General features: G+C 42.8%; 2 protein-coding genes across 2 annotated transcripts in view; both read left to right on the top strand.

Moving 5' to 3' along the window:
- The window catches only part of cachd1 (cache domain containing 1), a 126,936-nt gene extending 109,762 nt beyond the window's left edge, over nt 1-17,174 (top strand). Inside the window, exons 15-27 of the mRNA XM_079267453.1 lie at nt 850-1,031; nt 1,791-1,901; nt 2,986-3,108; nt 3,552-3,651; nt 3,788-3,904; nt 4,423-4,583; nt 4,842-4,928; nt 5,490-5,606; nt 5,985-6,136; nt 7,166-7,327; nt 8,628-8,696; nt 8,874-8,975; nt 13,706-17,174. Coding sequence (XP_079123579.1) covers nt 850-1,031; nt 1,791-1,901; nt 2,986-3,108; nt 3,552-3,651; nt 3,788-3,904; nt 4,423-4,583; nt 4,842-4,928; nt 5,490-5,606; nt 5,985-6,136; nt 7,166-7,327; nt 8,628-8,696; nt 8,874-8,975; nt 13,706-13,956 — 1,734 coding nt within the window. The 3' untranslated portion in view covers nt 13,957-17,174. The remainder of the gene's footprint in view (nt 1-849; nt 1,032-1,790; nt 1,902-2,985; nt 3,109-3,551; nt 3,652-3,787; nt 3,905-4,422; nt 4,584-4,841; nt 4,929-5,489; nt 5,607-5,984; nt 6,137-7,165; nt 7,328-8,627; nt 8,697-8,873; nt 8,976-13,705) is intronic.
- A 5,897-nt stretch (nt 17,175-23,071) lies between these two features.
- The window catches only part of raver2 (ribonucleoprotein, PTB-binding 2), a gene marked incomplete at both ends in the record, with an annotated part of 55,612 nt that continues 55,122 nt past the window's right edge, over nt 23,072-23,561 (top strand). The window contains one exon of the mRNA XM_079267014.1: nt 23,072-23,362. Coding sequence (XP_079123140.1) covers nt 23,072-23,362 — 291 coding nt within the window. The remainder of the gene's footprint in view (nt 23,363-23,561) is intronic.

Here is a 23,561-nt window from a genome sequence, read left to right as displayed (position 1 = left end):
AAAAACCAGCAGGGGGAACACCGATGCGAAGACTGGCCTGTGGGCGCACACGGGGTTAATGTTGTTTACCTGACAACCACATGGCACATAGCCAGCAGTCAGGTTACAGGCATGTACTCGCATATTCATATTCATCAGTAAGTATGTACAAACACACAATTAATGGGTCCCAAGATAGCTTTTGAAGTATCTTTTTCAATCTATCATTCTGACAATATCTAGCGAGCAACCTTTCCGGCTGCTAACTAAAATGAACACATTTAAAATGAAGCACTGCATCTTTAAGAAGGGGGACAAGCCCCCACGTGGTTTTGGCAGCCTATGTGCATTCCTGTCCTGGGGGGGGAAGGGGGTTAGAGTTTGAACTCTAAGCCCCAGTCCCAGCTCTGATTCCCAGGCTAGTCTTAAAGGCCCCCTCCGGTGACCTCATCACCCCTTTCAAACTGCGAAGCCTCTCTGAAAACGGCACTGGGATGTGATTTTTCAGGGTGTTTTTCAGGGCTTTAGGGCTAATCCAGTCCCACTTGTTCCTAAATACTGGTGTTCTGAGCCTCACTATTTGTGATTTGTTGTTTATACGTTCATGAAATTGTAAATATGCATCGTCATTTTGAGCTGCAATACAGTAGAATGATATCAAGTTTAGGTGTGAATTGGCAAGAATATTTTTCTCTGTCGTTGTTTGTGAGTAGACTGGAGGCCAACCTGCCAAACGTTTTAGCCAACGTCGATGTCAGGCAACGTTTTTTCCTCCTCTCCTTGTTTACCTCCTCCTCCACCCTTCCCTCTCTCCTTTCACCCTCACCTTCCCTCCTCTCTTTCTGTCTCCTCCCTCCATCCCCTCTGCAGTCCTCTGTCAGGAACGAGGTTATGGCGACCAGTCACGTTACGGATGAGTGGATGACACTAATGGAAATGAGTAGCCTCAACTGCTACATTGTGCGCCGTTACATAGCAACGCCCAGTGGGGTGCTCCGGATTTACCCCGGATCACTGATGGATAAAGCCTTCGACCCGACCCGCAGACAATGGTGAGGCTTACTTTGGAGGGTGTGAAGAAGTGTGTGTGTGTGTTTTCGGGGAGCAAAAGGAGGTTTGAGATAGTGTTGGGTGGGTAGGAGTTAAAGGGAATGAGTATGTGTGCAAACTGCCGGCACATGTTTGTGCTTCTAATGGTAACCAGTCATTACTGAGTTGAATTAAGTCGAGATTTCCTCGTTAAACTGTTGAAATGTAATGAGTTGAGAAATATCCAACAGATTGAAAGTCACACATTGTTTCCCACTGTTTACACAGAAGTTGAGCTTTTATGTAATTTTTAACATAACACTCAGCATCACTCTTCAGGCTTTTTTTTTTTTCCATAAATATTAAAAGATCATATTCATAGTCTTACTTTCACAGGTCAAGGTGTTCTGTGTTACAAATGACAACCATGCTTTAGTTGCAGATCAACAAATGTATACAGAGAGTAATCAACCATATAGCTTATGTGAACACGCTTTAAATACAAACACACGGCAGAGAAAAATGACAAAAGAAATAATCATGATGATTAATTATAAACCTTTTAAAGCATACAGGTGTTCTAACAGTTTTTTTTATTGGTAAATTCAGCTCATTTTAACATATATAATCAGATAAGTAACATCTAACTTCACATTCTCAAGTTTTCTTAAGTACTGACTGATTCAAATCTGTAAAAGCATCTTCTTCACTATGTTAGCCAGGAAACATTAAGATCGTCAACTTTATGAAATAACCCTCTGCCCGGGCGATGTGTTGCGTAGGTACCAGCATGCGGTGGCTAACCCTGGCCTCATCACCTTCACTGGACCCTACCTGGATGTGGGCGGGGCGGGCTACGTTGTCACCATCAGCCACACCATCCACGCCTCCAGGTAAGAGGACGAAGGTGTATTCTCAGGAAACCCACAAAAAAATGTCCCACAAGTCAGGTATTTTCCAGAACAAGTACCTGCGTAAGAAAAGTACTAATTTATGATGAGACTAGTCATTAGCTACTGACTTACTTGGTCCGAAATGACCAGTAGCTCAAGGTGCATAATGTGAGCTAATGCTAGCAAACTTAAGATAGCTGCAGATATATTACTGTAACATTACAATACTTAGTCAGTTCACTGACAATATGAATTTTCTCTATTTGTGCCACGCTGGTTTAGCAAGTCACATATTTACTTTTCAGTGGTTTAATCATTCATTTTAAAAAAAGGAAGTCAACAAACCAAACCTCACCAGGAAACAACAGAATCTTGGGAAACGTAGGAACAGTTTATCCGCCATCGGCTGGTCGTCATTGTTTAGCTGTCTGGACAGAATCCTTTACAGTTTTGGATTCCTCTCACCGCTGTCAAGAGCGTCATTTTTGGACTATCATTTACAAGATATCAAGATCTCATCGTGGTCTGTGAGGCTGTCCGCAGAGCACCCTGTCTCTGAAGAGAGGAGATCATTTGAAAGGGACTAAAGGAGACAAAGTGAAGCCATGTTTGCATCAGGCCTGTAGAATGAGGGACCGAGTCTCCCTCAACCAAATGCTCAATTTCTATAGAAGTTGTAGCAGAATGGACGCATCCTCTTTCCACAGCACCGCTTGCAGTAGCACAACAGGAACAGTTTGCCATGGTCCATGCAAATGTACACATAAACATTCAGTATCAGCATGTGTGATAAGTCAGGATTAGCTTTTTGAAGACCGGCTCAGTGAGCATAATATTACGCAATTTGTAGTCTGCGTAAACACAGACTTAACGTAATGTGTGTGTGTGTGTAATGTATTTTGTGTGTTTGTTTTTTTGTTAACTGGTGTGGTTTGTTATAATGGTCTGTAGAGTAACTGAGCATTACTTCTCTCAGCATACTGCTGAACACACAATCACAGCAAACCATTTAACAGAGACAGATTTTTAAAAGGTATCTTTATGCTTCTTTTCCGTCTTCTTCTCTGTCTCCTCCTCTCTTCAGCTCTCTGATGGCCCCTGGATATGCATTTGCAGTGATGGGCATCGACTTCACCCTTCGCTACTTCTATAAGGTCCTACTGGACCTGCTGCCCATCTGTAACCAGGACAGGGGCAACAAGATCAGGTCGGAAGAGGATGGATTGGATCTGACTTGTCTTATCTTTTCACTTCTTGCGTTTCTTCTTTCTTTTTTCGATTTCCTCTTTTTGCCAAGTCCCCTGAATTTCTTTGGAGGGTGGCTAAAATGTCTGTAGCCAGAATTAAGCTTGCAGAGAGAAGGAGAAGAAAGGGAGGGAAGAAGAGATGAGCTGATAATCACGGCATTCCTGCTGGAGATGTGGCATTGCTGCTGTCTCAGTGCTACATACTTTCACCAGCTTTTATGGCTCCCTTTTTGTTTTGTTTTCTCTTCATCCTTTTTCTCCCCCCCCCCCCCCCCCCCGCTCTCTCTCTCGCTCTCGCTCTCTTCCCCCCCCAACATAGTGGCTAATGAAAGAGTACTTGTATTACTAATCTAAGTTATGTTCTTTAAATTGATCCCCTCCTATTTGTGCGTGTACTTTGTAGATGCTTCATAATGGAGGACAGGGGGTACCTGGTCGCTCACCCCACTCTCATTGACCCCAAAGGTCACGCACCTGCAGAGCAACAGCACATCACACACAAGGTGAAGGACCAGGGACTATTGTACAAGTGTAAAAATACCAATCCATAATGGCAGTGAGCTTCCTTCTCTCCTTCTCTTGTCATGTGTATTCTTCTTTTATTTCCCTGTGTGTCCTCCCGTCTCTTTCTAATGGCAGGAGCCACTGGTGGCCAACGACATCCTGAACCATCCCAACTTTGTCAAGAAGAACCTTTGCAACAGCTTCAGTGACCGCACCGTGCAGCGCTTCTACAAGTTCAACACCAGCATCATGGTAAGTGAGGAAAACACACGATGACTGGACGTATGAATGGCTGCACAAGAACACCGAATCAGACAGTCACTGTACTAGCAGACAGGACACAAACACACACCTTCCTCTTCAGTATGTGATTATGTGGTAGGATAACACTGCCACCTTGTGGTGATTGAATTTCCTGTATACTGTAATTCTCTGAGAAATGCAGTGTGTTTGTGTGTAGTTTGAGAGTATATTATTCCAATTTAAGGTCTACAACTTTAAAGGTACTAAGGTAAGATACCTTTACGAGACATTATTCTTTTTCATTCATGCCCTCTTGTAGATTATCAAGGAGCATATTGAGTATAATTTCACATATTTGTCAACCTACCTCATGTCCCTTACGACTTTATCTACTGATATCTAGTCTATTTTAGTTTTCTCTATTTTTTTTACGGGTAATTGGGAGAAGGCCTGACTATTTTCTTTTGTATTCTTGTTTCTGAGTGGGAAAATGAGATAAAATACAAAGTTTCCTGTCTTCGTCATAGGGGGATCTAACCAACCTGGTCCATGGTAGCCATTGTTCCAAGTACCGGCTGACCCGAATCCCCGGCACCAACGCCTTTGCTGGTATCGTCAACGAGACGTGTGACTCTCTGGCGTTCTGCGCCTGCAGCACGGTGGACCGGCTCTGTCTCAACTGCCACAGGTCTCACCTCCTCCCACACACTCATCAGGGACTTACCGTTTACCTCTCAGGCACCGGGCAGTGTTGCTAACATGCAGTGGTGCTACATTAATGAGAAATAGATTTGATGTTTTGCAAAGTTTGTTCAACAAGATCGCAAAACAAACCTGTGAGTTTAGTGACGATCCAGATCTGATAGTATAATGCTGCAGCTACTTGACCGAAAAAAACAAACAAATGAAATGCAGCTTTCTCACTGAACATGTGGCTGTTTTTCAGAATGGAGCAGAATGAATGCGAGTGTCCGTGTGAGTGTCCCCTGGAGGTCAATGAGTGTACCGGCAACCTCACCAATGCTGAAAACAGGTCAGTGCAAAACGCGTCTAAGCTTCCATAAATGTGTTATGGTGTGTGATATAACTTTTTTGAACTTGCTGTCAGTCGTATTTTCTACGAATCATTCAGTGTGTGACATTTGACAAACTCATTTTTCAGTCCTTGCACACGTAGTGTCTGCAAATGCACACATTTCCAGGCTGCGTCTCTTTGATATTGCTGTTTTCATCATTTGAACTGTGGATATGTTTGGCAACCGTTTGGGGGACCAGTCTTTCTCTCTCATTGTCTCTCTTGTCCTTTCCATCTCAGTCCTGCATCTCAGCCTCTGACAGCTCGTCAATGTTTCCAATGCCTCCTTTATTTCAGGGAGACATGCAATTATCATTTTTTTCGCTGTCAGATTTTTCTCCGTGCTTTGTGTCGAGCAGCGTTGATGTTTGTCCTTTTTAAAAGCTGCTTTTCCTAAATCGACACACTGAAGACTCGGAGGGCTCGTGCTGTGATTTTTTTGTTTGTCAAATTTACTGTAGAGTGTCTGCTTCCCTGTGTAATCGTGTTTCATTCTAGGATTTGTGTTGTGTTGTGCAGGAACCCTAGCTGCGAGGTGCATCAGGAGCCAGTCAGTCTGAATGTGATTGATCCCAGTCTGCAGGACACGCTGCCCCAGTGCATCAACACTCGCTGTAGCCAGAGATACACCAGCAGGTACACACTATACTGCACTTATGTGCGGAACATATTTACCGTTCTAATGAATGAACCGATGCATGTATGAAGTATATACCAACACACCCTTTCACGGCCATATACCAACAGACACGTACAACAGAGACTGTGAATCGAGCATGAGCTTCACCCTGTATTTACAGTAAATATATGTTATTGTTGCACGTCTACAGCACAGTGCCACCTAGTGGTAATGAATGGGAAGTGTGAATCTTGTAGGTTTTTGTTCATATATTAACTATACTGCTGAAATGATCTCTTTTGTTGTGGAAAGGTTATTTACCACTTCATCCCTTCTCTAAAAAAACTATTTCAAGTGTTTGCCTTTCAAGAGTCTTATTTCTATCTCTGTTTCAGTGACTGTTTCGGCGTCCTGGACTGTGAGTGGTGCATGGTGGACAGTGATGGTAAAACTCATCTCGACAAGCCATACTGTGCCCTTCAGAAGGAATGTTTCGGGGGCATCGTCGGCGCCAAGAGTCCCTATGCGGACGGCCTGGGACTCCTAGGTGAGGGAAATGTGGATATGAAATGCTCACTCTAAAGAAATAGATCAACTAGAACCTTTCTTTTTTCAGTTAAGGTGCAAAGTGGCAGTCATTCAGAGTCTGGTTCCACAGTTCTGAGATATATAAATGTACTGTAGTGCAGTGGTTGCAGGTAAACCAGGCTGCAAATATGTGTTATGCCGATATGTCGGCTGTAATGACCGAAATAATTATTCTGCTTACTCTCACCCATCGCTGCCTGCCATTATGAATCCTAATTCAATGTGTTCAGGGGGATACCTACTCACCACACGCTTTTACTGGCGCAGGGTTTTCTCCCACATCACTTTTTCATTTTAAAGCCCAATACATTTTGTGTCACTGCATCTGAGGGAACGTTTGTCCCTCACTGATGATGTGTTGTTGGCATAATGATAGTCATACGTAACTGGTCATTAACATTCTGCATTTTAAGTTGACATATTTTATTTATGGGAATGGATTCTTAAGCACATTTATATGTAAAAATAACTAGCTTTGTAAATGACCATGTAGATATATATTTTAAATTGAATCGAACCATTTAGCAGTACCCCCGTGACCCACTAGATGGCGCTCTGAGGCCCACCAGTGGTTGAGAATAGCTGTAGTAAAGAAAGTACAGTGATTAAGTAAAAGAAAAACTCAACAAAATAGCAGTGATGACATTATTTCCAGGGTTCTTGTGACAGCAGAAATGTTACTTTTGTAGATCACGGATAGTAACCAATATTTCACATTGACTGAAAATGTTCTGTTGGTTATTTGTCTTTGGTTCTGTTGTCAGTTGTTTCAAAATGGGAATTGTCCGTCTGTCTGCAGTGGAATATTTTTCCTGTGGCATTTCACACTGCTGGGTGAGGAGAAGTGAGGTGGAAATGTCTCGGTGTTAGTTAGGATCAGAGCCGGAGCGGTTTGATATTGACTTGTTGTGTTTTCACTTCTTCAGCCATCACAAATCCTTGGTAATTTCTTGAATCAACCTTCTGCCTATCTCTCTTTCTTCAGCAGATGAGGAGGTGGCATCTCTGAACATGATCAAGAGCGCCCCTGTGGGTCCAGTCGCTGGGGGAATTATGGGATGCATCATGGTGTTGGTGCTGGCTGTGTATGCATACAGACACCAGATCCACAGGCGATCGCACCAGCACATGTCCCCACTGGCAGCACAGGGTACGACTGATACCAAATACACTTATACAGTTAAAGTGATCGGTCAATCGAATTGAGACATATGCCATTCGTTTTTTGTCAATCATACATTTCGTTACCGTGGACAAAATATACCTGCAGCATCATTTTCGCTACAGTTGTTTGTATTAAGCTTAGCATTTGCGTTCTTCACATACTGGCATTTCTTTAAATACCAAAGGAAGAAACAGAGTTTTAAAGCAGCCTGATTAACAAGCAGTGTGGCAAGTGCTGCTGGAACTAAACAGCTGACATTAGCATCACGCGGCAGCAGCTGCCGCAGCATGATTTGTGTAATTACTCTGTGTTATTGACATGAGAAATCAAACAAAATTACAACCTCATTAAAACTCTTGAGTCCAAGTCAGTTTCAATCTGATAGTTTGGTGAAGAACTTTGGATAGATGGTGGAGAGTGTAGCTACATTATCACAAGGCATTCGGCTGAGGAATCGGCTCCTGAAGTCGCAGCTTTGTGTGTGTGTGTGCTGGGCATGTTCAGCTCATTCTGCAGCCGCAGCTTGTACCAACAACACACACACACACACGGCAGCTGGATTCTCGCGATGTCACGAGATCATGCAACGATCACGGGATCATACAACACACAAACGTTTCTGTGTAACAAGCCATCTGCCGGGTCAGATTCTGCCTTCATATGCAGAATCTGAAGGCAACAGGAACACATTTGGCATGGAAGCGTTCTGGTTTCTGTTCATAGGCTGAGTGGTATTGACCAATCACGTTCCAGCAGACATTGGCCGAAATGCAATCTCAGAACCCACCAGCTTGTCTGACGATAATTTATATTTTTTATTGCTTTCAAATTAGCTTGTAAACTGGCTCATTGGGACACAATCTGGTCGTACACGTCATCTTTAAACTCCAACTCCTGTCTCGCATCTCAGTTGATAATCGGACTGTAAAGAACGAGCAGCGCAAAGAAAAGGAAGTCTTGACCCGGGCTTCACTGGATGAATGTAGCCCCTCGCCCCCAGAGGCTCATCCGTCCTCAGACTGACAGCCGATGGGTTCTGAGATTGGGTTTAAAGTAACTTGCTGTGCAGCATGTGTACACATATACTTGTGGCTAATATCCCCACGTACACAAGTTATTCTCACCGTACAGATAACGACTCAATATAAAACAAACTGGAGGAAGAAACCCTGTTCAAATATAATTCCTACTTGTAATACTTCAATATTCCAATACATCCATTGGAATAGTATTATGTATCTCTATTTTTCTTATTCTCTTCCCCTTTACCTCCATGTTGCTCTAGAAATGTCAGTGAGAATGTCCAACCTGGACAATGAGAGGGATGAGGACATCCATGAGGACAGAGGAATCAGTAAGTATTGTTTGATACCCCATTGATGTATAAACTCCACATGATACAGAACATTTAAATGTAGGTTTGAGTACATAAGATGAAATACATGCAGTATTATTTTTTGATTTGACAGTGCAGGTATTGTGTTGCTAAACGGGGCCTTTGTGTTGACCTGTGTGTTCTCTTCACTTTCAGTCAGTAATACTCGATTCATCGCTGCGGTGATCGAGCGGCACACTCACACGCCTGAACGGAGACGGAGGTACTGGGGTCGATCCGGGACAGAGAGTGACCACGGTAAGACAAATAATTTATCTCTCACCACAGATGCATAGATACAAAAAAAACACAAATGTGATGACACTCGCACCCACAGGTTATTCTTGCAACTGACCAATATTTCCCTCGTTCCTCGTCGTGTCATTCTTACTCGACAGATATTGCATTTAAAAATAATCACGGTTTCTTGAGAACGAATTATTCATTTGTTACAAAACTGACCCATCTTGCACAAGTTCGGCTGAAGTTGTGCCCTAGGCAGCATAAGTATAGATATATTATCTGCGAATTTAAAACTATAATGTCAATACAACCACGTGGGCTCACCCGAAGACACCAGTTCTGCAACAAAAAGAGGAGACCATCTAATCAGGGAGCTTTCTGAACACACCTAGCTGTGGAGGAGACCCTTGGGGCAGAGAGTGGACGTATCCCACCTGGTGTGAGAATGCCTCAGGATCCCAAAGAAAGAGCTGGAAGATGTGGGAAGAAGTTACCTTCCGTAACCTTCTGCCACAGTGACTCATGCCCAGAGCCCAGACAGAACGTGAAAGAAAGTTTATTTTCTCATTCATAAATGTAGCGACACCGTCAAAAATCAAATTTGGGGCTTCGGTATCATCTTTTGTTAAATGATTGTTACAGCACAGTCTTCTTTGGTGGTGGTTCAGCTCCTGGCTTGTTCTTTTCATTACATCACAACTCAGAACCTTGTTTTCTCTCGTCTCCTGCTCTGGGAGAGTTGCTGGTGTTTCGCTGTAAGTCTGACACTCTGAGCGTGGATGGACCGTTTCTCCCACACAGGCTCTTACCACCTACATATGGCATCGCTCCACTTCCTGGCAGCGAGTGCCTCCAATACTTGTTGCATAACTGATGATGACAAGGAGGAATCTGAAGAGAAGAGAGTGGGCTAAAGTGAAACAAAGACCAGTAAGAGCCTGTCAGCTGCTTGTTACAGTATGGATGTTCAACCAGAGAGCATTGAGCGATGTGAGGGGAAAACGATTTTGAATCGGTTTGTAAGATGAGTTCATCTTTAGTGACTCTAGTTGTGTTTTCTGTATTTCACCTCTCCTGCATAACAGAGATATTTTTCTACACAGATTAATTTAACCTAATCTTAAATATCCCAAAGGTTATTTCATATAACTAAATATTTTAAAGGACTGTTTTGAGGAAGAGGTGCCGAATAAATCAATGTTTTTAATCCGGAAGCTCATTCACGAAGGACATCTGAATTCTCTTTCACATGTTGCAAGAGAAGCAGTGATTGATACGTGCTAGTAGAAAGAGCAGTCTGCGTAGAAGACCACATCACATGTTGCATAACTGAAAATGGGAATGGAAAAAAAAGAAAATAGAGGACAAGTGGAGAGATGTACAGATGAAAGAGGGGAAATAAGAGTGAAATGAAGGAGGAGGAGGAGGAGGAAATAATGGAAAGAGGGGGTGTTAGTCCGTCAGGGATGAGAACAAATTCATTATTACCAAGTAGACGTGTCAAAGTTGCTGCTCCTCTCTGCTTGGGCAAAGGTGCCCTCCTACCACAATCCACTCACTCATAATGCTGAAGGGTATGATAAAACACACACATATATACACACACGCACACACACACACACACACACACACACACACACACACACACACACACACGCTCCATGCAGATCACTGAAAGATCAGAGCATTACATCAGTTTGGTAAGTGACTCACACATACAGAGTGCTGTTTGGCAGAGCTGCAATATTAGCATGCAGGCGATGGCTAAAAGTACCCCTTTAATAATGAATAGCTTGCATGTGTACAGATAATCTGCACGCCCTAACATTGTAGAGTTTATTTGTATACTTGCAATGTACATTGTATTTAGAGAGAAGGAGAGGCTGATGTTTTTTGTGTGTACAAAAAACATAAAGAACATAATTATATCCATCTTCAAAATAACAAAGAAATTCATGTTTTTGAGCGACGGGCTTCGAGACCTAAATGACGATAAAAGGAGAAATAATATTGATATTTAATTGAACAAAATTTGTATAATTCCTGGATTGCGGCTGTATATTACAAGTTCTTAAGATACAATTCGCATTGTATAGACAAGTTGAAGCAGTAGTTTGACATTGTGGTACATTAGATGGGAGTAAGATGTGATGCTTGATACCACTCTCATCTCTGTATGCTAAATGTCAAGCTGCAGACAGCTTAGTGTAGCTAGTTGCTGCCCCTAGCCAACAAATGCAGTAGTTCTTCACGTAACCCCCATCAAACCACAAATTACAAATGAGATATAACTTGTTAAGGGGGATTTGCTTTTTTCACCTGATGAAAAGTGTCCACAGCGCACACGCAGTACGCCTTCGTGGAACTGGCTCTTGCATTTTGGAAGTGAGGGATAAACTGCTCAAGTTTGCATCTTCCATGTCTGGAACTTCTTTGAAGTCTCCATCCCTGCCTTTTCTTTTGCTCCCTCCTTTCCTCTCTCCTTCTCTCTGCCCCCGTCCTTGTCACCTCCTCTGCTCAATCGTCTGTTTCTCCTTGTCTTTGTCAGCTTTCTTTCGTTTGGTATCAAAGCCCAGCTAATCTCCAGAGAATCAGGGAGGGAAACTACTGAGCAATCTTCTCATTCTGACTCCAGTACAGGATTTGTAGGACTCTTCAGTGGGACATCCAGAACATTTACTTCTTTCACATGACGCCTTATTGTGGGGCATACATTGCCCTCTATTATAGGACATACACCACAAATACTGACAGGAAGAGTGTAGGAAAAGTAAATGCTACACAACATGGCTAAAAACAGATGGCAATGTAAGTCACTTAAGACAGAAATTTGATGCCCTGTCTTTTCCTCTGGCGCCACCATCAGGTCAGAATTGTATTCAGTCTCGTAATTTGTTTTTCGACCAAATACTGAACCTAGAAAAGGAATGGCATTCTCATCAGCCTCAGTGTGTTTGCTGCTAATATCCAAACGTTAGCATGTAACACCAAAGTAAGACGGTGAACATGGTAAAGAAAGCATTGTCATTGTGAGCACGTTAGCATTCTGATGCTTAACTACAGCCTCAAAGAGCTGCTAGCATGGCTGTATACTCTGAGTGTTGTTGATGAATAGTTTGGCTTGGTTCTGTACGAATTAAGCTTGATGATCACCCAAAAATCCCTGAGAAGAATGTTCAGCCGATATGTTTACTCAATGGTTTCGATGTTTAACTGGATGGAAAAGGTTGTTGGGAGATAAATCTGACTCAAGGCGACACGAACGTACACGCATATACCTCCACCCACCGCCTTCTCCCTTCATGCCTCAGTCACTGGAGACTCGCACGCTCACAAATCACTCTGTTCCGTATCTCTGGAGCTTTAATGTTGCATCATCCATAATTGTAGTTGTTTTTTTCGATCAATGTAACAGATTGATGTCGTGCAGCATGTTGCCGGTGTCTCTTCAGAACCGGAAAAAGACTGCACTACAGGAATTAAGGAAAATGGGTTTATTTCCAGATCAACTCCCAAATCATTTTTTTTTTTATAGTCGGACCATGTGTTTCAGATGGATTTCATGGCCCCGAAGGTGATGAAACCCACTCAACAGATGAAGGGTTATTATGACGCATATGAGTTCACGTGAAGAGACGACTGATAAAACCAACAGCCTGCAAGGTTTTCATGAAAATCAGATGCTGGAAGAGCTCATGATTAGTAATGTCAGTCGTCACAAACTTGAATGGTGAAGACTAAAATGGTGTTTTATTACGATCTGTCTACTCATTCTCTGACCCAGTAATCCCTTTTTTCTACGACAACAGTACCGCCCTCCCACTGCTCCACTTACCAGTGCATCTCAGCTGCCATGTTGGCTCGTGTTCCTATCTCCTCGGGTTAAACGTATGTGCGCAATGTGCTTGAAAGTGTCATAAATATGTATGCATCTTTATGCAAGGCTGAAAACAAGTAGCCAAAATGCCCTGTGGGGATATTTAGTTGTCGATGCGCCATCAAAGAGCTTGTACTGCTTTCAGAGACCATGTGTGTTTCCGTGTATTCGCATTACTGTTTCTGTGTTGAATGTCTATGACTGGAGGGCGACATTTGTTGAGTAGTTTGGTTCATGGGGTCTTCCCATTTCTGTTCGATGTTCTGCAGCTATTCTTACACTATTATGTACAGTAACAGTGAAGTACTTTATATTGTTACACTTTACATTTTTTACGAGTAAAAACCTGTGAGGGTTTTGGTTTTGAGACTAATTTTGATCTTCAAATCAAATATAAAATTGTTCGGCAACCAAGGCTTTACAATTGACCCACCAATTACATCGTTTCAAGTTGTAACGTTGAGTGTGGCAAACCATTGTAGTCTGTTTTCAATGGCATGCAGGGAGCTCCAAATATCATACAAAATCAGTTTTAGTAATTTAAGATGAGGTTAACTTGTCTGTCACAAAGCAACAGAGATTCTCCTCTAACAGGGCTCAACATCAAACAAACAATGCACATTTTAACAACACGTTGAATCAATAAAATAGGGCTTAAAGTATGGTTGACAGGGTAGAGGTCAGGGTATAGAGCCTTAGCATGTTAACCTCCCTTTGCCTTATCTGCGTAAGCTCACACGAGGACCTAACCTAAAGTTTGAGAAACTTTTTTGTTTTATTACATTTTTTGGGGGGAATGTGATGTAAGAGTGATGACAAGTCCAGCAATACCAACCTCGCCATGTTTTGTTTTTTTTATTGTCTCCAGGCTACAGCACCATGAGTCCGCAGGAGGACAGCGAGAATCCGCCTGGGAACAACGACCCGCTCTCGGCCGGCGTCGACGTCGGTAACCACGATGACGACCTGGACCTAGACACGCCTCCTCAGACGGCAGCGCTGCTCAGCCACAAGTTTCACCCCTACCGGCACACGCACATACACCACCACCCGCTGCACATGCACACGCACCACCTGCAGGCCGCAGTCACCGTGCACAGCGTGGATGCAGAGTGCTGATCTTCAGCGCTGCAATCGCCCTCCTGCCAGGGACGGAACTTGTTTTTATTAAAAAAAAACTATTTTTTAAAACATTTGTGCTTGATTAGATGGCACACAGTAGGTACTGTCGGGATGGACGGAGGGAGAGAAAAGCTACAGCTGGACTCACAGCGTCACCGGGCCGCTGGGATGTCTGCCATCAATTGATGATTATTATGGGCATTAGCGTCATGGTGTCATTGTGCCAACATCTCCATTTCAACCCTTGTTTCCCCACCAACCCAGTCCAACATCTGGCAAGTGTACTCAAGTTTACACACACGAAAAATGACCAGACCTGGGCCAGTAGAAATATCCAAATGAGATTTTTTGTTGGTTTTCTGGTGGATTTTGGTGGAAATCTTCATGAGAGTGAACAAAAACGCGGCTTGAGCCCATTAATTGAGAAGAGGACACAACTGGACCCTAAAATCCTTGAGGCAGAAGAGGGGTCTCCATTTCCAAGTGGAAGGCGATAGAAAATACCTGAGGATAATCACAGTAACATAGAAGTCTAGATGCTGATTGGACCCCTTTTGCCCCAGGCCTTCAGCCCAGCATCCCCACCAAGCCCACTTGTGGTGAGGGGCTGGAGGGGGACGGAGCTTCCTTATTTGTTAAAACGTCTCCGATGAAGAGTAAAGATACTGTATTTTTAAATGGACCAGGATCTAATGTGGGATTCTATTACAGCTTTATTCCCCTCACGTCTGCAGATACACTCCCCAGTTTGTGTTCTCTGAAAGATATTTGGACATTTTCATGTCTGTGAAATTTAAAGTGCAACTTTGTTTTTTGTTTTTTTAATGATTCACATAAATACAGGAAGAAACACTTAACAGAGGAAAAGATTATTTTTCTACTATTTATTTAAGAGGTAGATTTTCAATGACAGATTAGTAAGCAGCTGCAGCGAACACAAACAAGAAAGTCGTCGTGACAACACAATCTGTAAACAATGCATCATATTTAAAGCTCATTATTTTTGCTTCCCTTAATATCTGTAACTGATTTTGTTTATTTAGAATTTGAAGTATATCAGACAGGCCGAAAATCGTACGTATTTTGAGCTTTTATGTTTCCACCTAATTGAGGGACTCTGGTGCATAATCATCAGAAGCCCATTTGTATTTTCTTTCCATTTATCTTTTTACTTTCTCCCCAGGAGTTTATTCTGAGCTATCTCTACCAGGATATCATATTTACCATAAAGTGCGTTTAAAAGTGTCTTTTTTTTAAGCTGGAAACATCATTGGATGTGCAGGGACCTAAAATCTGATTTGTTCATTTAAAAAAAAAGAAAAAACAAATGAAAATCCAGGTATTTTTCTGTGATTATCGGCAAAACAAAACAAATACATGAGCCTTAAATCACATCCTGTCCATCAGAGTAGTTAGGAGGAAGTGGTATTGGACATACTTTTCACTGTTCTGAGTCACTGAGGTCTTGTCATTGTAAAGTAAGACTTGCTGTGCTGAACATCCTCATTCTGGACATGTCCTCTGTATCAGGAGGCAGAACTCGCTGCGGTCACTGGCCTTTGTAAGCCTCCTGGGGAAGGACGAGGGACGAGTGACACTAACGCCAGCAAAACATTCCTGGCTTTCGTCACTGCTGGAGATTTGGTGTGTGAGGATAATTGGGGATCCTCAACGGTCCCGAGAGACTCACAGAGTGCTGTCCCCTCTATCTGCCCGAGTAGAAAACACAGTTTAGAAATCTCCCGTTTTAACAGAACTTTTATTTTCCCCCGATGCCAAGCTGATGCTACACGTATGTTACGGTTGTGTTCTGGATTTGGTGCAAAACCAGTTGAATTTCCGGTGATGCCCAAGATGGAGTCTCCTTCTCATCAATAAGAGTGAAAGAGGGAGAAATGCTGCTGTTGTTCAGAGGTTACACCCATCTGTCAGCTCCTCTGTGGTTAACCACTCAAAATTTATTTTCTACACATCTCTGGTTTAAGTGTGTGTGTGTGTGTGTGTGTGTGTGAAGAGAGAATGAGTATCCACCTGGAAGATTTTCATTGAATGCATTATTGTATTGTTTTCAAAATAGCATTAGACTTATAGTTGAAATTATTATGCTTGAGAAATCCACTTATTTTTATTCTGATGAAGAGTCACTCGACCCGATCTGTGCTTCGTGGGTTTGATTGTTCAACTGGTCAAAATCAGTGTGACATCCATTTATTTCTATGTGAAAGAATGTCTATTGTTTTTCAGAGATTCATTATGAAATGTAAATACAGAATCACAAATGGCTGTTAATGTCCTGTGCACTCCATTGTTTTTATGTTGGTAAGACATGACGTATGCTTCAGATGATGCTCAGATATTGTCTGTTCACGGTGTCTCACTATATTTTTGATGCCGTGGATATTTTTTTTAGATTTATTTTTCTTTAGGTCCATATTGGATGGAAGTCAGTTCTTGGAAGAATGTGTACACACAGTACACACACTTTTTATGTTTGAGATACTTTTTTTTGTGTCTTCAAAATGTTAAAGAAAGCTCATCTCTCCGTGAACTTATTTAGATTTGCAAAATAAACGGTACTACATCTTTTCACGGAGTAACAACCAAATAACAGCCCTCTACTGTTCTTTACAGTCGGCTGCTGTGAGCTGCGCGATGGTTCAGTTGCTACTTAAGACTGTCGGCCACATTCATTCACTGTTATTTGAGTGCGTTTGTCACTAGTTGAACATTTTAACACCCAATGTGATGTCATCAAACTTAAATCATTGGACACCTCTGCTAGAGCAGATATTAAAAGCCAGTGGTCTTACTTTAGTACACATTCATGTCAAAGTAGTTCTGTTGTTGAACTCGGATGTGTCGTGGGTTACCGTATATATTCAACTCGAGGCTTAACTTACAGGAAGGTTTAACATCACGTTTATGCCATGAGACCATTTACTGTTGAGCATATAAACATTTATTTACTTGCAATCATCTTCACAATATTCATCATTTCTGTTCAGTTGGACATCGAAGCAGCCTTGTAGCATTTCTGGGCATATGTTTCGATAAGTGTTGATTTCGGGGCAAATTCATTTTGACCAAATTGAGTTTGTTTTTAAAAACCCTTTTTTTCCTGGAGAACAGTATTTACCAGCTGTTGTAAACAAATGTGTGTGTGTGTGTGTAGGACACTCATTAATTAATGTACTGAAGGAACGTGTACATCACCCCCCCCCCCCTCATGTATCATATAAGGTTATCAAATTGAGATTTATTGCAATGTGAATGTGATAAAGTACATTTTTACACTTAAATGATCGGTCTTGTTTGTATATAGCAAGCTGTGGCTGCTCATTGGAGGTTCAAGCTTAACGGTATGCTGCACCACCTCAGGGCCTTGTTCTTCAAATGGTGCTTCAGGTTCATTCACCAGCTAGCCAGTTAATGTTCGTTCTGCTATCTCGTTATGTGTGCTGCTCTTTGATGCTGAGCAGTTGGCACACAGTGTTTCTAATTCATAGCGTTTGGGATAAAAACAGCTGCTGGTTGTAAGTGGGTATGAGTACGGCATTGTTGAGATCAATGTAGGACAAAAACATTTAGCTGTTTTCTACGTTAACGTTAATCATCAAAGTATGATTACCGTTAAGTTAATGGGGCTCCATATATAGTTAACTTTGCTCAAAGATAATATTTAAAACACGGTGAGTCGGTCTCCAGCAGAGGTCCTCTTAGAAGTTGTTGCTCAGACTTCGCTTTTCTGGCAACTTATCTCGCTTCATACAAAATTGTGGTTGTTGATTTTTTGTTTTCTTGCTCTACGAGGTCATGGAACAGGTCACCCATTAACCTCCTCGCTCTCATTAAGATTTTCTGCAGGGTTTTTGTGTTTCATAACCTGTCCCAGTATTCACAGTCACTGACAGCAGAGTCATATTGTCCGATGCCTCTCCAGCTTGTTTTGTTCTCTGGCTCGATGCAGTCACAATCATCAAAAAGTCATATTGTACAATATTTAGTAATTTATCACTCGATGGTTAAATCTGTTATTGGTATCAGGTAAAATCTTGTTATTGTTTTTCTGCCGGAGGAGGAGGAGGAGGAGGAGGAGGAGGAGGAGGAGGAGGAGGAGGAGGAGGAGGAGGAGGAGGAGGAGGAGGGTTTTTTCAATGTGTTTCAGTCTGTTGCCTGTAGGCCATGCCATTTGTGGATGAATGGTGGTACATACTGCCTGGATGACCCTATCAGTTATTGATGATGCCTTTCTGTAGATGCAGTGTTTCCTGGCACCTGGCAGGAAACAACCACAGGTGGAGAGACAACATTGTCACAACAGGCTGCATTCAGCAGACAGTTGCGGTTGCCAGGAGCCCGCGAGGTGCAGCCTGACACGGAGTATGTTATGTTTTCGTGGATTTTTACTTTTTTTCTGTGATCAAATTTTTAATTTTCAATACTCAAGGTTATTAGAGTACTGCAGCAAATCATCAGCATTTACTTACATCTGTAATACTGATCAAGGATCATTTTTAACAAGTATACCACCATGGTATTCTTATTTATCCACGGATACAGTACTATGATATTCATTGACTGCCCTACAATGGAAACTGTAATATATTTATATATATTCCAGTAAAATGTAAAAGAAATAATAGAGAACTTATTCTAAACGATCTGACGTCACTTTTGCATTATCTAGTGATATTCGTAGAAACCAACAGTGATGTGACCCGGGCCTCACTGCCTGCGTGAGCGGCGCATGACGGCTGCCTCGCTGAACTGCTGCGGCTCACACGCGTGTGGTTTGTGGCCAAAAGCTTTTATCACGATATGTATCACAATATAGCATGTCTATAATTATTTAATAAACATGTGAAATAACCACATGGTAAAGCCTATTTTTGTATTGAGAAACGGAAATAATTGTGCTGCAGGTTTGAGGACTGAGATTTGGTTTAATAAGGTTGACTTATCAACAAAACGCACACCCAAATGAAATGCAACAACTTTTTTGATGGTGGTTATGTTTAATAATCTTAATTTGAACTGAAAATGGGAGGGTTTTTTTTGCATTTCTGCTTTATTTGTTAGTAAGAGACGGGCGGGCCAGAAGTGTTGTTATATAATGAAAGACACCTGGACTGTAGCATATGAGACTTAAAACAGAGCATCTGTGAATTTGCAAGGTCAGTCTTCTTTGATATCTGATCTCATCGTTTGATTTATCACATCTTATTTAAATGAGCTATAGATAGGTGGTGTACCACTGCCTGTTTAAGAGAGGGTCATGGTGTGCAGCTAAATAAATAGTTTATCCTTGAGGTGGACAGTGAAAATAGAGAGGGGCTCTCTGTTTACTAAACATCAACATGGAAGTAGTTCAGCCCTGTTGAGAGCTGAAGGAGCTCTTTCCCCATGTTTTTCATCAGTCTTCCTGTCACCATGTCCCATGAACCTTCCCATCAGTTTCAGCATTCATTCACACCGCCCAGACATATCCCTGTTTCTCTGTTTTCACTGTCACTCTCCTTTACTCTCCCGCTTTCTCCCCAGCTGTCTGCGTCTCCCTGCCAGGGAATCGCTGTGAATTAGAGCACTACGCTCGCTGTCCAAGCTCCCTCAGGTCATTTCAGTCAGTCCTCACTCTGCCAAATAGCACAGCAGACATGCACTAGCAGCATATTTCGTGCAGTCCAGAGTCCCAGTTTCCCAAAACCATCTCGGCAGTATGATCATCATTCACAATGTTCTGCTCAAAGTTACACCGCTACAGTATTACTTCCTTGGTAACTAAATAAATCGAATCGGAGCCTCTGTAGGGATCAAGACATTAAAAAAAAAAGTAAACAGTTGAAAACGGGGTTTATTCACATTAAATTAGGTGCAACTTTCTCATGACCGATTCACTTGCTGGGCACATAAAAGCTTCCCTGACACACTGGTGAAGATGTATGCTTATGCCCACTGTAATTAGGACATGCATGTGGGAGGGACCTCTTGTGCATATTGTCCCTGTAGGTCCAGGTCAGCTGTTTTTAGTAGGTCACACCTCCCATGATCTCTATGATATGAGAAAGGAAGCTCTGCCACTAGACAGCATCTGTGGTAATTTATGAGCACAGAGCACCGGCTGATTAATGCAGGCAGACGCTTCAGTGCATTTTTATATCTCCAGACAAGATTGCAGAGTGAGGTGTCCGTAATCGCAATGTACAATCATACGGGATACAAACCCATGTGTATGTGCTCACCGGCAACTCCCACGCGCAATGAGCCCCTTTGCATTTAGGGTTCAACCCCCCCCCATCCCATCCCATCCTCACACCTACTGAGCTGATCCCAGGTGCCTGCTTTGCCCGTTCAGCCACTCTGCCCACCCACGCACTCACACTCTGAGTTCCAGCGAGCAGCGGCGAACGCTTTCCCGCTTTCTTCTCCACCTCCTCTCTACACCCACCCACTCCAAAAGGCTGTGAATCACTGGCTGACACGCTGAAGCACCAGCAGGGCTCTTGTGTTTTTAGATGGAGAGGGAGTAGCATCTCTCGTTCCCTTGGTTTGTGAAGCATAGCCCATTATTCTGGGGATTGACTTGCACATGTAGCGCTTTTAGAGATACAGTTTGGGCAACTGTGCAGGGCCGACTGTAGGCTGACATGAGTTAATGCGTCTGCGTGTTAGTGTAATATGGCATGCGTTTGTGCCAGTGGGACTGAGAGAACAAATTAATTGTTCTCTCATGGAAACGTTGTTTCGCACTTAGTGAAGTAATTCATGCGTCTCTAAAATCAGCCTGTGCAAGTGACAGGCAAGTCCTTTCAGAGAACCACTGCTCAATGAGTCATGTCCCCCCCATCTGTCAGCAGGCACCGACTATTGTATGTGCTGCAGTTGGATCAAAAACTGACTTCACCTGAATGCCTTTCAAGTGCAGGAAACAATGTCTTTGTTTCAGCTGATTGCAATTGGACAAAAAAACAAGTGTTTTGCACATGTGCAGGATGAATGCTGGTCATGAGCATTTCACACCTTTTGCAAAGGGACATTAGTTTGTGATTTGTAGCACATGTATATGTACTGTATATATGAACACATCACAGAATTTTTTTCTTCGGTTTTCAGTACACAGTATCAGTATTATTAAGGACGTGACAGAATCTTAACAGAAAAACAGATTGCCAGTGATCACAAGATGTAGCCTGATGTAGGAACCAAATTAAGCCCATTTTTTTTGTAGTTGAATAAAGTAATAGTTTATTCTTCTATTTAAATGTTCAGACAATAGGGCTCATTGTAATTTCCCGGAGCCTATGAAGTCTTTACATGTTTTAAAACCTGAATATATATACGATTATTCAATTTACTATTTGATATAGCAGCAGGTCCTCACATTTGATAAGCTGCAACCAGAGCATGTTTGGCATATTTGCTTGAAAAATGAGATGTCCGGACTGATTATCAAAATAGTTGAAGATTTATTTTGTGCAGAGCAGCAAATTGAGTCATTGGGTGAGTCACATCTATTAGCGTTGCACCTGGAAATACTCTTGAATTAATAATAGTAAAGCCGGTATCATTGCCATCTGGAGGTAAAATATGTCTTTCATATTGGATCCATCATGGCGAAGGAGCATTTGTCACCTTCTGATATGCAGGAAGACACGTGACTTGGTTTTTTAGCACATACAATACTGAGTATAGATTCAAGCTGATACACAAAGACGTGTTGAATTCACAGGAAATGAAAAAAAACGCAGTTCATACTCTCTGCCTTCTGTTTGAAATGTCATAGAATGCCCTTCTCTTTGGACTCTCCACTCGAGCGGACTGAGCGTAAGCTTGATTGAAGCGTTCATACAAACTGCCCATGTACAGTCGGTGTGTGTCAGCTCCTCTGGTTCAGCCACTTGGCAATATGAGATCATTTTCACCCACTGACAACTGTGATTGTCTGGACTCCGATCTGCCAAGAAACGCTTCACACAGATGGCGAGAGAGAGAACATGGAGGCTGGATGATGGAGGTTGATTTCCCCGTCTCTTACAGGCCTCGGCATACAGTGTGTGTGCTCTAAACATTTCCTTTAGTGGGTTGATGTGTGTGCAATTGCTGACATGTTTGTGGGCCTACGTGAGTGTGAATGCATCTCATGAGTGTGAGTCTGTGTGCACGTGTCTGTCAGCGACTCATGCAGCCTGCGGAAGCTACATAGGCATTGTGAGGACTCGGCAGGGAGCTCTGTTCCCTTTGTGTTTGCCAGGAGCAGCTTTCCACCCACGGTGGGCGGGCAAGCAGGCTCGGTTGGCTGCTAGTTTGGCATTCACTGGATGACTTGGGTAGAAAGGAGGAGAGGCACGCAGCCATTCATGGTTACATTATGCACGGGTAAGAAGAAAGCTGGTTTGGAGATATTCTCCAATGAAGGCCTAGCTCTCTCCTTCTGTCTTTGACCAAAAGAATAAATGTGTTAATTGTGCTACAGAACAAAAAATAATAACTGAGTTTATCGTCAATCATATATGCTGTAGACCTAAAAAAATACAGTTTACAGAACATACAAAACACACGTCAGGTTCAACATGTGAAAGATTTAAGTATGGTTAAAACAACATTGATGTCGAGGCAGAATCAACAGACTGGTGGTCTGTTGGTGGCATTGGCGGACCTTGGTTGGCTTCTACATTCAGCAGACAGTTGGGGTCGCCAGGAGCCCGCGAGGTGCAGCCTGACACGCTTTAAACCACGTGAGCTGCAAACTGCAGTTCCAATTAGCTACTGCGTTCTACTCATTTCACCTGCCTTCACTTTAGCTGCGCATTATCCAATGAAACAAATGAAACGAAACAAAGATGATTGCACAAGTTTAGAGGTGATGATACAGCCAAGTGCCATATGTTTATAAGTGCATATTTGATTTCAAATACACAGTTAGGAATAAAAGACTTTAATTAAAATAGATATTTATTTTTTATTTGATACGGGATGTTTTACCTTTCTCTTTCACAATCAGACACGCCTCCCACCTGCGCGCTCTCTCTCTCTCGCGCGCGCTCTCTCGCTCTTTGTTTCTCTCGGTGCGTCTCTCTGCCTCTCTCTCCTCACACTTTTCCCTCAACCACTCAAGATGGCGGCAGCCCCATCCATCCAGCCGCCGATCGTCCACTCTTCTCTAGCCGGGGAGAGCGCACTTTCCCCGGAGATGGACAGCCCCGAGGGCCAGCAGCCGGCGGACGAGGAGGCGGCGGCCGCGGCGGCGGCTGCGGCACCGCAGCCCTCCGACTCGGAGATTACCCTCCGTGAGCTGCCGGACCTGGAGCCGGAGGAGATCGAGAAGAGGCTTGCCAAAACTCGCCAGGAGCTGAGCAACAGGAGGAAAATCCTCATTAAGAACCTCCCGCCTGACACCACTAACCAGGTACACGTTAGTTTGGGGAAACAAATGATGCAAAGTGGCGCGGCTCACTTTTTCAGCTTTTACGCACATCGAGACTTGTTGTGCGTCGGTGGTTTAGTTTGCACTGACGCGCTTTCAAAATGTTGGCTACGTTTTATTTATTTTTTATTTTTATGGTGATGACAACCAGTGTCTGATGCTCTATAGTGATCTTAATGTA

The sequence above is a fragment of the Melanostigma gelatinosum genome, assembly GCF_949748355.1.
Source record: "Melanostigma gelatinosum genome assembly, chromosome: 4".
NCBI lineage: Eukaryota > Metazoa > Chordata > Actinopteri > Perciformes > Zoarcidae > Melanostigma > Melanostigma gelatinosum.
This window is presented reverse-complemented; position numbering and strand designations above follow the sequence as displayed.